The sequence below is a fragment of the Diabrotica virgifera genome, chromosome 5 (genome assembly GCF_917563875.1).
Source record: "Diabrotica virgifera virgifera chromosome 5, PGI_DIABVI_V3a".
NCBI lineage: Eukaryota > Metazoa > Arthropoda > Insecta > Coleoptera > Chrysomelidae > Diabrotica > Diabrotica virgifera.
This window is the reverse complement of record NC_065447.1, coordinates 59680252-59697154: the sequence shown is the minus strand read 5'-3', so window position 1 is coordinate 59697154 and position 16903 is coordinate 59680252. Positions and strand designations below refer to the sequence as shown.

The window sequence follows — 16903 nt, the reverse complement described above, 5'->3', positions numbered from 1 at the left end:
TGACTTAATGAAAAAACTCTATAGAACAAAAGTTGCTTAAAATTAGTCAGTTTATCCATTTCTGCACTTATTTTGGAAGTTTATTTTTTTCACCCCCCGAGAAGGGGTGAAAGTCACCCCCAGAGCAAAAGCACACATCGGCACAATATCACTTTTTTTTCTTTGACATGTTAGCTATATGTAGTATATGTATGCCAAATTTCATGTCAATCCATTTGGTTCTTTAAAATTTAGAGATTTTGCAATATTTTACCGTTAAGAGGATCGGTACGTATTTTCGGCTGCAATGCTATTCAAATGGGGATTCATTTTTTTCAAATCCTGAGAAAACTAATAAGTATTTTTGAAAAATTTAAACGCAGAATGAAAGATTACGTTATTAGCGAGGGCCGAAAGTCCCTGAGAACTTCTATAATGTTTATTTTAATAAGTTACAGGGGTGAAAAAACTAAGAGAAAATTTAGTGTGATTTTTAATTTCAAATATCTCATTCAAAATAAACTTTTTATTTATTCTAAGGGACTTTCGGCCCTCGGTAATAATTTAGTCTTTCATTCTGCGTTTAAATTTTTCAAAAATATTTATTGGTTTTTTCAGGATTTGAAAAAAATGAACACAATGCCGTGGTAATATTTTCCGAATCTGTCTTTGTCTTACAACGCACTCAACCGAATATAATATTGTCAGCATATATTGTCAGTCAGACACTGACAATCAGTGACAATTTTAAATATTTGACATTGCATCGGGAATATTTTGAGAAATTGATTAAATATTATTGATATATAGTGTATTTGATAAATAATTGATTTAAGACGTGAACTTAATAAAAAGTTATTTATTGTGTATTATTTGTGGAAGATCCAAGCAGAGAATACATCAGATATATCCTGTGATCCAAGTATTTTGTTGTTAGAGATGTTCAAAATTGTAAGCGTTCTAAAATAACAACATATTATTAAAAAATCACTTTAACACTTTTCCTCTTTTCTCGATTGATTATTAGTTTTTGGTGTACAAATAAATTATTACAATCACTGAAAACATAGTTAGTGAAAAAATTATCACATTTATTAACTGAATTAATAATTTGCAATTATAAAAATAACAGTTATCCAAGAACATTCAAAAGCCATCTCTTTAAATTAATTATGACATTTTCAAGTAGAATGACATTCTAGTAATGTTTACATATCCACACCAGTGTGAATTTTACTACACGTAATTTGCCGTGTAAAGACAGAAAAAGTAGGGATACACGTAAAATATTTGCGAATTATGTACCCATAGCCTTAAAGAACGTACTAATAAACTTTCTTGTTTCAGGCTATAATGGCTGAAGGTAAAGAGCATGCCTTGGCTATTGGACGAACTTCTTTATCCACAGAGGACATGTAAGTTTTATTTTCAGTACATGACCTAAGCGATATTAAATATTGTATTATGTTTTAGAGCCAAAGTGAACAAAGGAGTTGGTGTGGAAAATTGTCATTACCTAAATGATGGACTCTGGCAAATGAAACCCGTTAAATAAGTTATATTTTATTTTTCTAAATAAAAATATTTAAAATATTTCGATTTTTGTACCTACCTATTTACTCACTTTGACATATTTGATTTCTGGAGATTTGAATTCCTGATGATTGCTTTTCTCTTCCAGCCACATAGGTCCTATTTTTGCCACAATGGAGCAGCAAAGTACCTAGGCCTACATTTGGGTGGCATAAGTTTCAAACGACCTTTTTTCCACTAACTGCATATTGAACTAACGTTTCTAGGAGTCAGAAGATGGAGGGAAGTTGCCAGGAATCGACAGGAGTGAAGACTTTTTTGCGAGCAGGCCAAGATCCACAACGGGTTGTCGAGCCACTTATGATGATGATGACATATTGTCTGCTAAAATTTGTATTACTTGTCTATTATCTTCCAGAAAATTTCTCTATAATTATTATTAATGAAGGTTGTCTGTGTAGCCAATCAGATGGTGGTAGTCTGAAGACAAAACGTTGAACGATATTTCCCTGTTTTTCACTACGGAGTTTTTACAAGTGACACAAAGCAACCACTTTGTGGCAAAAGAGCATGTTCCAATTGATACGATTGATTTGACAAATTATTCAGTTTATTTTAGTAAATAAGCTTCCTAAAGTTAAAAAAAAAATCAGAACACCCTAAAACACCAAATTTAAATAAAACAACTTTAAAGAAAGTATTGAAATATTAATCAATTTTCACCGAGTTCAATTTTAACCCCTTAATGTACGCGCTCGACTCTTGACACGAGCGCGGCTTACTGGCAACTTTGTACACGCTCAACTGGGACACGAGCGACCAATAAATTTTAATCCCTAAATTTTTTAAGTGCTTGCGAGGCTGGTATTTGTATAGAAAGAAACGTGTAAATACAAATACCTAAATAGTGGTATGTACCCTCGGAGATCCGTGGAAAAAATTTACACCCAAAATAACAAAATTCAGTTTGGCAACACTGTGCGAATGTTGATACTAACATATCCTTTTTAAGATAAGCACAACGTTAATTTAGTCCAAACAAATTAATATATTTTTTTTGCCAACAAAAATGAGATTTTTCAACCAAATAATGTTTCAAATATGATGTGCAAAATAATTTTTAATTGGATTCTGCTAATGGGCTTGCTTTTTTTGTCATTAAAATAAAAAAAAAACTAAATTTTACTCATTAAATCAATGTTGTCCGGTTATCGTCTTAATTATTTTAACTGTACTAATATCCGTTGAGTAATTATGAATGATTAATAGGTCGTTAAAACATTTTATCTATAGCGGCTTCTGGAATATCTTAAAAATATCGAATTTCATTGATAAAATGCGCATATTCCACCGATTCTTCGCTTCGACAATACCGAAATTTTTTTATCGCCCAGTAGGTGTTGTTATTGTAAAATGATATTTATTATTATCTAAAACCTTGCAGTCGGAACCATTGATAATTGATAGGAACTGAATTTTATTGAATTGTCAGTATTTTTTATACAAAGCGTTAATGCATTTAAAGTAGTTTGAAGTGAATCATGTTTTTTCTTTATTCTTAAAACTTTATTATAGTCGGTTCGCTAAACTCAGACACAACTGGCTAGTGATTTTAGTAGGTATTTTTTTTGTTTGTTTTTTACCAATTTTGCCAAAATTGGCAAAATTACTAACTATTTAGTAATTTTTTTTTGCCAATTTTACTAAATTGGCAAAATTACTTACTAAAATCACTAGCCAGTTGTGTCCGAGTTTAGCGAACCGACTATATTAGAATTTTATTTTTTATACAAAAGTATTTAGGGTTATTATGACAATGAATCTTTTTATATGCAAAAACATTATTTTAATTGCTTTGGTTATAATAATACTTACCACCGTAAATTTTAAATGGATTATATGTAGGTATGTGTATATTAGTATATTAAGTAAGGAAATAGAATTTAACAACTCCCCTCACCCCCAGGTAAAGTGAAGTTGTTACGCACTGAAAATATTGTTTTTTTGTCGACTGACGCGACACCTAGCGTTGTCGCGTGCCATTTTTGGCGACCACAATTTGACGATACACGACATGACATATTTGACGTTAATAGGGCTTTTCAATGATTTTCATTTGTTTCGAGCTTCTGTAGTATGTTGTATATTAATATTATACATGGATTATACTATATATGACAGAAGCTCGAAACAAATGAGAATCGTTGAAAAGCGCTGCGAGTTTCGCTGGTCTCGCCAACTAGCGGATTACAAGTGCAACTTTTGCTGGAAATTTACTGAGAAAAGTATTGCGAATACAGTAGAACCCGTATTGCGAATACAGTAGAACCCCGCTAATCCGAACGTTCGGCAAATCCGAACCAACAGAAAGTGAACAAAATTAAAAAATTCACGACAAAAACTTAAAAACATGTTTATTATACAGAGTAAATACCAGAAATTGAACAATGTTGGATTAATAGGGCTTTGACATTTAAAATTTCTTAAAAATTAATACGTACTTCATACGTCGTAGTGCTTATAAAGGTTACATATAAACTTACTTCAATTCTCTTGCAGTCAACTTAAGTCCAAAAATATTGTCCACACTCTTGCGAGAACGTTTTGCGACTCAACATCAAGGACAACGAAAGCTTTGAATTATTAGTTAGGCTAACTTTCGGATAATCCGAACAGGCTGTCCCCCCAATTAGTTCGGATTTGCGGGGTTCTACTCTAATAGCAAATAATTGTTTCAAATTTATTATTTAATTCTTATCGTGTAATATTTACAATGTAAAGAAGTAATTACATTATTTTTTAAAAGATTTTGCTTATTATTTTGAAGTAGTGACTGGCGAATATTAGTTTCCTTCTTTCCTACCAGTGGCGTAGCGTAGTGGGGGCGGCAAAATTTAACCAACATATCATCGGACAAATAAAAAGGCTAAGTATTATTAAATTATATTCGACAGCACTCCAGATCTTTCTCATAAAGATCAAACAAGTAGGTATTAAAATACGTAGTAATTGAAAATCAGGAAGTAAAAGTAATGGAATCCTTTATAGATTTCATTGAAACTAAAGACAAAGCTACTGAAGGAATTTCAAAGATGATTTTGGACAAGATTCAAGCTGATGGTCTAGAGCAGGGGTTCTCAATCTGTGGTACATGTACCACTGGTGGTACATTTCATTAGGTGCGGTGGTACACAAAACGCAAAACCACAGACAAAATTCAGCATATTTGTAGTTAATTAGATTATCTACCTCCATAGATACTTCAGTTAGGTGGTACCAAAAATAATTATAAGAATTTTGGTGGTACATGGCTCAAAAACATTGAAAACCACTGGTCTAGAGTCTAGATATAAGCAACTGTAAAGGCCATGCATATGATAATGCTGCTGTTATGGCTGGAAAATAAACCCTAAAGCTGAATTCGTAACTTGCTCAAATCATTCGTTAAACCTAGTTTGTTTACACGCTGCCTCAGTTGAGGTGGATTCAGTAACTTTAGAACGTTGCTATTCTTTTTTCCTCGTCGTTGGGAAGTTCTGGGAGCAGCTACAGGCAAAAGGGTTCAAGACACGCGGTGGAGTGCAAGAGGCGATGCCGTAAATGTGACATATTGCATCATTACAAAGACATTCTCGTCTCTTTGGGAAAAATGACAGAGGCAGGTGAAAGCAGAAAGCATAAACACTAGGACATATGCAGTTGCTTTACTAGTTTCGATGCAGTCATTTTCCTTTCTTTGTTTTTTGTGCCTGTGGCAACCGGTACTACATGAAGTGAACGATGCACAAAAATATTTACAAACAAGGGGGGACTTGACATAAGATTGTGCGCTTAGAAAGTAAATGCTTTGCAGATGATATTGACAGAGAAAAGAGAGGAATGGGTAAATGGCGCTGTAGGTTATGCAAAGAATATGTGTGAAGAACTTGGAATTTACATAAAACCTCAGAGGTGCATAATAAGAAAGCATATTTTTGATGACGGAACTAGAGATGCTAACTTGTCTTGTGAAAATGAGTTGAGACGAAAGCTGTTTTCTTCGTTAGATAGTTATTGTAGAAATTCGTGAGCGTTTTCAACAGCTACAGAATTTAACGCATAGTTTGCATATCTAACGCCGGGTATATTATTAGATCCATACAACACTGAATGTAATCTAGACTACGTATCTGACGAAATTGACGAACAGCAATAATTGCGAAAAAACGATAAAAAAAAACAAGTATTCGCATTTTACGTTTTTCAACCATTTATGCTACACTTAGGACCTTCATATTTTACCAAGAAAAACTTTAGGTATATAAGAAAAGGATACTGTGAATTTCGTTAAAATCGGTTAAATAGATTTTGCAAAATAAATTTTGCAATCCAGCTTTCGCAAAAAAAATTAATTTTTTCAAAATTTTGCAGGATTGAATATAAAGCAAACAGCAAGTTTTTTGCATATAGAAGAATACCGTACCTTTCATTTGCAATTTGCAAAATTAAAATCGGTTAAATTCCAGCGCCTGAAAAAATGGAATATCTCGGCTAAGGGAAAAAACCCTAACAGAAAATTCTAGCCCTCCAGGTTGGGGGTTGGGCGATGGGCTAACAACTCATTCCCGTAAAATACTAAAGTTGTTACAAATCCACGCGCTATGCCTCGGATCCAGGATGGAACTTACGGAAACGGACGATGATTTTCGGAACATGGAATATTCAAGGAATCTCTACAAAACATAATATTTTTGAAGAACTAAAAATGAATCGCATAGATGTCTGCGCTCTAACAGAAACAAAAAACAAAGTAACTGGAATGGAACAAAAGGAAAACTACATTCATATCTACAGCGGAGTGAAGAAGGAGAACAGAGCAAAGTCAGGAGTATCATTTGCAATACGCAAGAAATATAAGAAAAGTATAAAAGATTGGGAATACGTAAGTGAACGAATTTTAAGAGTAGGTCTAAAACTCTATAACAGAGAATTAGAAATATTTGTTGTATATGCTCCTACCGATGATTCAAACCAGGATGTAAAAGATAAATTTGAGGAAAGCCTAGCGGACACCATCTCAAAAATCAGCAACCGAAAAGAGATTATCATGATGGGAGACTTCAATGCCAGAACTGGGTCAAAGATAAATGACAACATTGTGGGAAGATTTGGCGAAGAAACTGTTAACAACAATGGAACAAGACTTGTGGGACTATGTGAAGCGTATTCCTTACGGATAACGAATGGATTTTTTCAACACAGATCCATCCATAAATACACATGGACGCAGCCAACCCGACAATTGAAATCGATTATAGATTACGTCATCATGAAGCAGAAATCATCAATTGTGACGAAAGATGTACGAGTCTATAGAGGTGCAGAATGTGGAACTGACCACTTTTTACTCAGAGCAGATCTATACTTTCCATATATATTGAAGAAACCCAGGAAAGATAATTCAATCTCCTTTCTTTTTAAGTTAAGGCTGAGCCAAAAGATAACCAATACACAGTTTAATACAAGAACAGCAGATGAAAAATATGATCGGCTAAAAAAGTGCTTACATGAAGCTGCATTCGAAGCGTTAGGGGAAAAATCCTCAAATAACACTCATCACCCTTGGTTTACAGATTCTTTAAAAGAAAAGATGAGGGAAAAAAAGAAGCATATCAAAAATGGCTCAGTACCAATTGCTCAGAAGACCGAAAAACCTACGCAAGAATAAGAATGGAAACAAAAAAAGAAGTGATTAAAACCAAAGAAAATATGTGGCTGAAGAAATGTGAAGAAATAGACACTCTTATGGGAGGAACAAAAAGCAGAGAAGCTTGGAAAACAATATCAAATACAAGACAAAACGTACAAGAAAGATGCCAGATATCCCTTATAAGTATAAACGAGTGGGAAACCTATTGCAAGAGAATAGACAGGAATATGTAAGGCAAACCATCATCGCCCCAAACAACCTGGAACAACTAGAAGATATAACTATTCAAGAACTAGAACTAACGTTAAGAGAAATGAAAAACAATAAAGCTCCTGGTCCTGGAGGTATTCCAGTTGAACTCATTAAGCACAGCACGACACAGGCAAAAGAAATTTTAGTTGAAATATTCAACGGATGCCTTTCAGGCAATAGGAGAAAATGCCCTCATGCCCTCCGAGTGGAAAAACTCCATAACTACCCCTATATACAAAAAGGGTGGTAGAAAAAATTGTAATAATTACAGAGGCATTAGTGTGACCAGCTCAGTTGGAAGACTGTACGGACGAATAATAAAGAAACGGATAGAAAAGGAGTGGCAAGATTCCGAAGAACAAAGTGGATTTAGGGAAGGTAGATCATGCACAGATAACATTTTCTGCATAAGGCAATTACTAGAAAAACGTTCTGCTAGAAATCTAGAAACTCACATGGTATTTGTAGACTTAACAAAAGCATACGATACCGTTCCCAGAGAAAAAATGTTCGAGGTATTACAACAAACCACTTTAAATAGAAAATACATATATATATATATATCCCGTTCACAGCGTAATACGCCTTTGGGTTCCCGTTCGCCAAGCCTGTCTATTCTGCCAGTCTTCTTCAGATATATTTCTTGCTGACATTGCTTTTGAGATTCCCTGGATCCATGTTGTTGGTGGTCGTCCTCGTTTTCTTTTCTCTGGTGGTACCCATTCTAATATCTTTTTGGGTAGTCTTTCTTCCCCCATACGTCTAACATGTCCGTACCATATTAGTTGTTGTTTTTCGATGTCTTCTATAATTGATCTTTGTACTTTCATTTGTCTCCTGATGTCCTCATTTTTCACATGTTCTAATCTAGACTTTCCCGCTGCTCTCCTCCAAAAATCCATTTCAACTGCCAATAGGTTACCTTTAAGTTTTTGTGATAACTGCCACACTTCTGAGCCATAGACGATTACTGGTTTTAATATGGTATTATATATTCGTTTTTTCGTTTCCGGTCTTATTTTTTTTTGCCATAATACTGAATTCAACGCACCTATAACTTGTTTTCCTTTGGTTATTCTGTCTTTTATGGCTTCATCACTTCGTCCTGTCTTTGTCAGTTTTACCCCCAAATATGTACATTGGTCACATTTCTTAATAGTTTCATCTTCTAAGTCGAGGTCATCTGGATTATTTTCTCCTCCTACGCAAAGATATTGTGTTTTTTGGACATTTACTTCGAGGCCCCATTTTTTGTACTCTTCCATTAGTTTTCTAGCCATATACTCCAGGTCTTCTTTGTCTTGGGCAATAACTACCTGGTCATCTGCATAGTGCAACGTATATAACGTTTCATCCCCAATAGATAGCCCCATCCCTTTACACTTCTTCTTCCAGTGCCTGAGTGCTTCATCGATATATATGTTGAACAGTATGGGAGATCTCCCATAGAAAATACATCCAAACAATAAAAGATCTCTATGCTAATGCAACAACAGCAATTAAAATTGGAACGAAACTTTCAAATACCTTTGAAACTTCGAAAGGTCTTTTGCAGGGATGCTGTCTGTCGCCCACTTTATTTAAAATTTACCTTACACATGTGTTAAAATATTAGACTAGGAAATGCCAAACAATGGGAATACCAGTAGGAGATTCTTAATTGTATACGTTGCTATTTGCTGACGACCAAGTTGTGATTGCTGCTGATAAAGATGACGCCAGTTACATGATTAGAAAATTGAAAGAGGAGTACCGAAAATGGGGCTTGGAAATGAGCATGGAGAAAACTGAATACCTTGTAGTCGGAGGTGATACTGAAGACTTAGAATTAGAAGGGGAATACATAAAAGGATGTGATGAATTTAAATATCTAGGTTCTATTTTTGACAAACACTCCACATGCGATCAAGATATAGAATATCGAATAAGTCGAGGAAGAAAAGCTATAAAACAGCTGAATGGCATTTGGTGGAGTACAGGATTGCAAAATCAGACAAAGAAAAAAATCTACCAAACTATCGTGTGGCCGCACTATAAGTGTGGGAAGTAAAAGACCGACAAAAGCTTTAGAAATGGACGCGCTTAGAAGAAGCTGCAAAATATCTAAACTGCAGCATATCCCAAACGAAGAAATAAAAGAAAGAATGGAAGTAGAAAATGATATTATAGACAGAATAGAACAAAAAAGATTGATATGGTACGGGCACGTCCAGAGAACGGGACCAACAAGATGGCCCAAGAAAATGATCCAGTATGCACCACCCGAGAGAAGAAAAAGAGGCAAACCGAAGAGAACATGGTTACAAGATGTAGAGAAAGCAATGAACAGTAGACAACTCAACGAGGAAGATATTCGTGACCGAAAAGCATGGCGAATAGGATGCGGGAAACGGCGAATGCTGTAGAACACCCGATATATATAAAATCGGTTAACCACTACGGTGTCAGGAATTTTTTTAAATACACATTTTTTTTTGTTGCTACGCGCGGGACAGCGGGTAGTTTGCTCTGATTGGGCATTCCAATGACGTTTGATAATGATTGACAAATTTTAATTTTTAGTACATTTCGATATAAATAAATACATTTTTTTATTGCAAAATAAAAACACATGCTCTGTCCTTTGAAATAACACTTTTTTTGGCAAAAATTTTGTATGTTCATATATTTTAAGTTAGTTTTAACTATTTAGAATGGGAAATAAGCCACAATATTATTAAAAAGAATGTGTGTGTACTTTGTACGCACGTAAGAAGTTATACTTCTATTATATGATTATATGATTATAAACGAAATTAATATACTTTTTATTTATATTTTATTTAAATATTAAATTAATTTATACTTAATACTTCTCAAACATTTTTATTAAAACAGTGCCAAAAATTAAAATAATAAAAAAATAAAACACACACAAACACATTAAAAATGCCACAAATGATTTCTGAACATTAATTGTCGGAAAAATTTTTAACTAAATACGTATTTTCTGAAAATAAAATTATATAATAAATATACTTACAATCATAAAATGTATAAAAAAAAATAAAAAAAATAAAAGTTTCTATTGGGATTCGAACCAACTTACCACGCGGCTGGTATTTGCGTTGTATTGGGATTCACCCGCATTAAAACTGCACCACAGAGGCAGCTTGTCATTATGTGCGAAGATCGTCTAACTAAACAGATTAACCTTTTGACATTTTTAACTTATGTAAATCAAATTATTTTGATTTTGAATTGAAATGATTTAGAATTGAAAAAATACAACAAAACATAGGGTAAGAAGACAATATATTAGGTGAATATTGATATAAATTTTGATGGTAATCAAATTATGTAAAAAAAAGTATTACATACTACTTATGTATTTTGGTAGGTTCAAGGTAGGTATCGGAGCCCGTATAACGACTAATAAATTTCGCAATCACTTGCGTCGTGCAAAGTGGCTATGTTCAAATATCATAACAAAATTTGATCAACTATTTATAAAACACTTACCAGTGAAAGATTCTTTAGCTTTGAATAAGCGAGATCTGCGGCACTCATACTAGGCACAGTTTGATGAGCTTTCACATTGGCATGCAACAATCATCTCTTCTATGTAAATAAGTCCAAAAATATAATATGAAAACTATTTAAAAAGGCAGTATAACCATTAACTAACTTTTTGTTTGTTGTTTCTCTTCCTACAAATTTTAAAACGCAACAAGCATACATTATAACCAAACACAGTCCCACAGCTGTGCCACAGCTGCCATATTGGATAATTTTTGTCATGTCATTTGAACATCCAATCAGAACAAAGTTATAATGCGCATGCGCCCGGTCGCTAGGTTTTCCCATATAAAATTTCACCGTCATTACGCCCGTAAAGAAGTATAACTTCAAAAATGATTTTTATTAACGTTTCGACGCTTTAGAATAGCTTCAGAACAACATTTTAAGTTAGAGAATAAAAGTTTATTATTTTTAAACATATGCAACAGTTTAAACAATATTTCACAAACAATAATCAAATTAGTTTGATTTTTGTGGAATTAAAATACAACAAAATATAGTGTAAGAAAATAATATATTAGATAAAGATTGGAAGAAATTTTGGTGGAAATCAACTTGTGTGAATCGAACACCGCTGTCCTGCGCGTAGCACAAAAAATTAATGTTTATTTAAAAAAAAATCCTGACACCGTGTTTAGTTAATGGATTTTAATTATAAAAATTGCAAATGAAAGGTACGGTATTCTTCTATACGTAAAAAAAATTTCAACTTGCTATCTGCTTTATTTTCAGTCCTGCAACATTTTGAAAAAATGAATTTTTTTTTGCGAAAGCTGGATTGCAAAATCTATTACACCGATATTAATGAAATTTACAGTATTGTTTTACTATATTATATAGTTTTTCAGGGTAAAATATGAAGGTCCTAAGTGTAGCATAAATGGTTGAAAAACGTAAAATGCAAATATGTACTTGTTTTGTATGGTTTTTTCGCAATTATTGCTATTTTGCAACAAGGGTAACAATTTTTAAAATTTATAACTAATCTTATATTGTAGGAAATTTAATTACGCGACTTTTATATCAGTACAACTTTTCTCGAAAGTGAATACTTTGAAAGTTATAATGAAAAAAAACGAAGAAAATAATCGAATTTTTCCTTCATTTTTTGACATTTTGAATATTTAAACAATGTTCCGGACATTTTTGAGTGGGAGGATAACCCAATTATTATTATAGGAGTTAATTCCAAGAAATTTCTGCAAAAAATATGAGTCACCTCTCAACGTCCATCTCAAGACAGATGCGCTCTGGACTACGAATTATTTAAATTTATTGTTAAATCCAAGCTGGAAGATACTCTGGCCAATATTTTAATAATGTTCCGAATATTTTTCACAGTTGCTATAAGCATTGCCAGCTATGAGAGAAGTTTTTCAAAATTGAGGTTGATTAAAAATTATTTAAGATTGACAATGAGTACTCTAATTTGGTCTATTCGCGGTGTGCAAGTACTTGGAAGGGATACGTGAAACGATCGTGCGCGAATAGCGGAGAAATATTGAAACTTTCTTAAATAATTCATATTGTCAATTGAAATTGTCAAATTGACGTACATTTCATATCTACTGTCATTGAACAAGAAAAATTATATGTTGCTCCACAATATTGATATGTTATGCAATTATTATATAAAGGTAAATTTAATTAATTGTATTTTGCTTGCAGTACTGCATTTTAATAATTAATTTTATTTACTACATACAATTGATTACGTTTTCATTACATAACCTGCATCTTATTTTTTCTTCTTATAATTTTTTTGGGCTATGGCCTTGACAATTATCCAGCAACCAGGACTAACGTAATTGGTCAATACAATTAAAAGTGCGAATAAAAGTGCAGAGCGTAGAAATAGGTGTCGCTTTGCGCAACTTGCACGGTCCCAATTAAGCAAGATGTGTGTGATGCGATATACATTGACGGTGCAAAACAGACTTTGCTCTTAAAAAAGTAGACGTATAAATTTTTAATTGAAGACGGAAGTTTTGTTTTTGATTCTAACAAATACTCATATTATTTTTCAATAAAAATATAACATTATAGTGTCATTCTAGTTATAATTAAAAATTGATTTTATTTAATCTTGTCGATCGTCAACGTGTACCTAACCTTAAATGATAGGTAGGTTAGTACCTAAGTTATATCAATGTATCTAATTGGTTAAGGTAAAAGAATTTTTGTATTAATAAACGTGATTGTAAAACTTAGATTTTACTAAAACAAAACTTTTTTATTTAAAATCTAACCTGTCTAATGCAAAATTATGATGACTGTTCTCGTCGAAAAGTTATCTATACTTATTGTATGTAATGTATGGTATACATTAAATTAAAATACCTAAATAAGAGGGCGGCAAAATTGTGTTCCGCCCCGGGCAGCCGACACTCACGCTACGCCACGGTTTCCTACTTCTGATACTTTGACAATTATTATCGTGTAGATGCTTAGATTAATTATATTATAAAATTTAAAAAAATAAATTTTAATGTTTAAAACGTAAGTACCTATATATGCCACAGCTTTGATGACCAACTAATATTTTTTCCTATTAATGTTTTTAATTTCAATGTTTTAAATTACCTAATCACTTTGACATTTATGTAAAATTTCCAGCCGAAGTTCACCGATTTGTCACTACTGGCGCTCACGAACTTTTAATTATCCCCTCTACCTAATAGATAAGGCGAAAACGGCGGGTTCGTTGGAAAAAATATTCCCGTGAGATTTTTTTTCATAATCACATTCGTGAGACATCCCAGAATAAGGTTCAAGAAGTCGCCCACGTGAAAAGTGCTCCAATTTTTTTTTAATCAAATTGCAAAAATCAATATTTTTGGCCCGTACAAATTTTTGTTAGGTTTTTTGAACCATTCTGGACAAAAAAGGTCTCTTGTAATTTTTCTCTAAAGTTGATCGTTTTCGAGTTATAAACAATTTAAAATTGAAAAAACGAAAAATGGCGATTTTCAAGGCTTAATAAATTGGTTAAAAGTTATTATTATCAAAGTCAGAAAGTGACTAAATCAAAGTTTAATACAAGATCCTGAAGAAATTTTTGTCGTAATTTTATTACTAAGCTGTTATTTTTAAGTAATATTAATGAGCGTCAGCACGTATTAGGCGGCCGTCTATGGTGAGTGCGAGAGAGATGCCATTCCGGCAGTCCAATGAGGCATCTTACTCGCACTCACATTTACAGCCGCGTCAATACGCTCTTACGGCTTATTGTTAATAATTAAAAATAACAGATTAGTAATAAATTAATGACACAAATTTCTTCAGGATCATGTAGGGGGGGGGGGGGCTTTAAACTTTGATTTAGTCACTTTCTGACTTTCATAATAATTTTTAACCGAGTTAAGTCTTAAAAATGGCCATTTTTGCGTTTTTCAAATTTTAAATTTCTTATAACTCGAAAACCATCAACTTTAGAGAAAAATTACAAGATATTTTGTCCAGAATGGTCTAAAAAACCTAAAAAAATTGTACAGCCCAAAAATAATAATTTTTGCAATTTGATTAAAAAAAATTTGGACCACTTTTCTCGTGGGCGACTTCTTGAACCTTATTCTGGGGTGTATTACAAATGTGCTTATGCAAAAAAATCTCATGGGAATATTTTTTCCAACGAACCCGCCGTTTTCGCCTTGTCTATAAGAGCTCACAGAGGATATGTAATATTTCGATACATCAGTAGCAGAGTGCACCAACTCAAAAAACATAGTTCTTCACAAATCAGCTTTAACTTATTTTTTCTGGGAGCAAATATTTTTAATCTGTTGTAAATGGTCCATTTGTTTTTCAAATGGAACAAAATTTGGGAAATAGATGCTTATTTTATGGTTCTTTTAGATGATAATTTTTGATTAATTTTTTTTTAAAGAATTCAGATTTTTTTTTGAGTTGGTGCACTATGAAACTCTTGACACATCATTTTTTAACAGTTAGTGCATTTTGTATAGGGCAGCGGTTCTCAATCTGTGGTACATGTACCACTGGTGGTACATTTAATTTTTTGAGGTGGTACACAAAACGCAAAAACAGCCAAAATCAGCACCACTATTAGCCAAGCCGCACACCAAAGAAATATGAAACGAAAAACATGAAATATGAAACGAAAAACATGTTTCATGAAAAGAAAACACTGCTAAACAAATCTCAAAGTCCGCCTACCAATGAAACGAGTGTGATTCATGCTCATGACACATTTTTATTTTCGGAGAGTTTCATAAATGGCCGGACATATATTTGTTTAGCAGTGGTTTATTTCCATGAAACGTAATTTACGTTTCATGTTTCTTTGATGTGCGGTCTGGCTTATAGTTAATTAGATCACCTAGTTAGATATGTATTTCAGTTAGGTGGTACCAAAAATAATAAGAAGTATTTGGTGGTACATGACACAAAAAGATTGAGAACCGCTGGTATAGGGTATTTGTATGGAAATCAAATAAAATTATTTAAGTATTTTTTTCTTATAACATTATTATTGTTCCTTGTTATGAAAAAATATAATAAAATCAAAATAATTCTGAATTGTCACTTTCTTCAGTAGCGGCAGAAGTTGGTAAGTTCTGAAAAAACTCACAGTGGATTCTGGGTATTCAACCCGAGGAGCAGAGCGACAACAAATAACATTTTTTAAGTGGTGGCACTCCATGAGGTTTATTGGAGAAGGTGAGAGATGGTTCTTCATAAGCCATGCTCTTTCTGTTTTATCAAATATTTATGACATTATAATTTTCGTCAAAATAAGACTTCTGTTAAATTATTTTGTTTGGCTGGTTTTTCTCAACTCTTAGAATTTGTATTTATCTCCATTTTATTTGGTCTCCGGCTTCATTTGTATAAAAATGTTCCCAATTTTTTGTAAATTTTTACTTTATACACTTCGGCAATTTCTTCTGTAGCGTACCAGGCCGTCCAGTTTTATTCTTCTCTTTTTCTTCTTTATGTATAGATATGACTCTGTCTGTTTTTTCAATGTGCCTCTAGTAAGATGTCGTTTTCCATCGTTTTCGTGGTCTTCCCACTGATCGTCTTCCTATTGGGAAACCGTCTCTCGCTGTCCTGACTACTATATTTGTTGTCATTCGGTTTATGTGGTCATTCCATTCTATTCTTATGTTTCTTACCCAGTTTTTAATGTTATCCACCTTGCATCTCCGTCGTATATATATACTTCTAGCTCTGTCCCATAGAGTCTTACCATCGATTTTTCGAAGGGTTTTCATCTCGGCTATTTCGAGCAAATCTTTTTGTCCTCTCTGTGTCGGACACTGTCGGGTAGTGTTTCTGCCGCGTATGTAATTATTGGTCTCATGACTGTTTTGTAAATTCTGCCTTTCATTTCTTTTCCGATATTTTTATCGGAAGTTTTCTTAGCCAGTCTAATTATCATCAAAACCATTTGCGATAAAATATAGAGCGGGTTTCCTTTTAGGTATCTTTTTTTTCTTTTTCTATGAGGGCATGCATCGCATCACCCTCAATTTTGAGTATGTCCAACTACTAAGCATTTGTGGGTTAGGCTTTTTATTGCTAAGTTTTGACAGCAATATAAAATCAAGCAAGCAATGAACTTGTTGTTGTTTTGGCCCAGGCAATTATCGGAATAAAATATGTGCTCATATTGAGGTCCCATGGTTCTTTAGATACTGTCAAAGATACGTACTTATTTCATTAACACCTCTGCTTCCAATACATTCGTGCCACAAAAAACTATAGCTAGGTTTGTGAGAAATATCAAATATAGTGAAGTTGTAACATGATAGGCGTCTCATGTAAAAAGAAAATCACTCCGATCTCCATTTGGTAGTGATAATAAAGTTGGAGATGAAAGCAACAAACTACAGAGCACTGTCATCTTCCTTTGAATTTTTGATA

At 33.2% G+C, this 16903-nt stretch overlaps 1 protein-coding gene across 1 annotated transcript in view; it reads left to right on the top strand.

The window, feature by feature from the left end:
• LOC114330974 (malignant T-cell-amplified sequence 1 homolog) overlaps positions 1-1572 on the top strand; it is a 38692-nt gene extending 37120 nt beyond the window's left edge. Inside the window, exons 5-6 of the mRNA XM_028280426.1 lie at positions 1327-1394; positions 1453-1572. Of these exons, the coding sequence (XP_028136227.1) occupies positions 1327-1394; positions 1453-1534 (150 nt within the window). The 3' untranslated portion in view covers positions 1535-1572. The remainder of the gene's footprint in view (positions 1-1326; positions 1395-1452) is intronic.
• The last annotated feature ends 15331 nt before the right edge of the window (positions 1573-16903 follow it).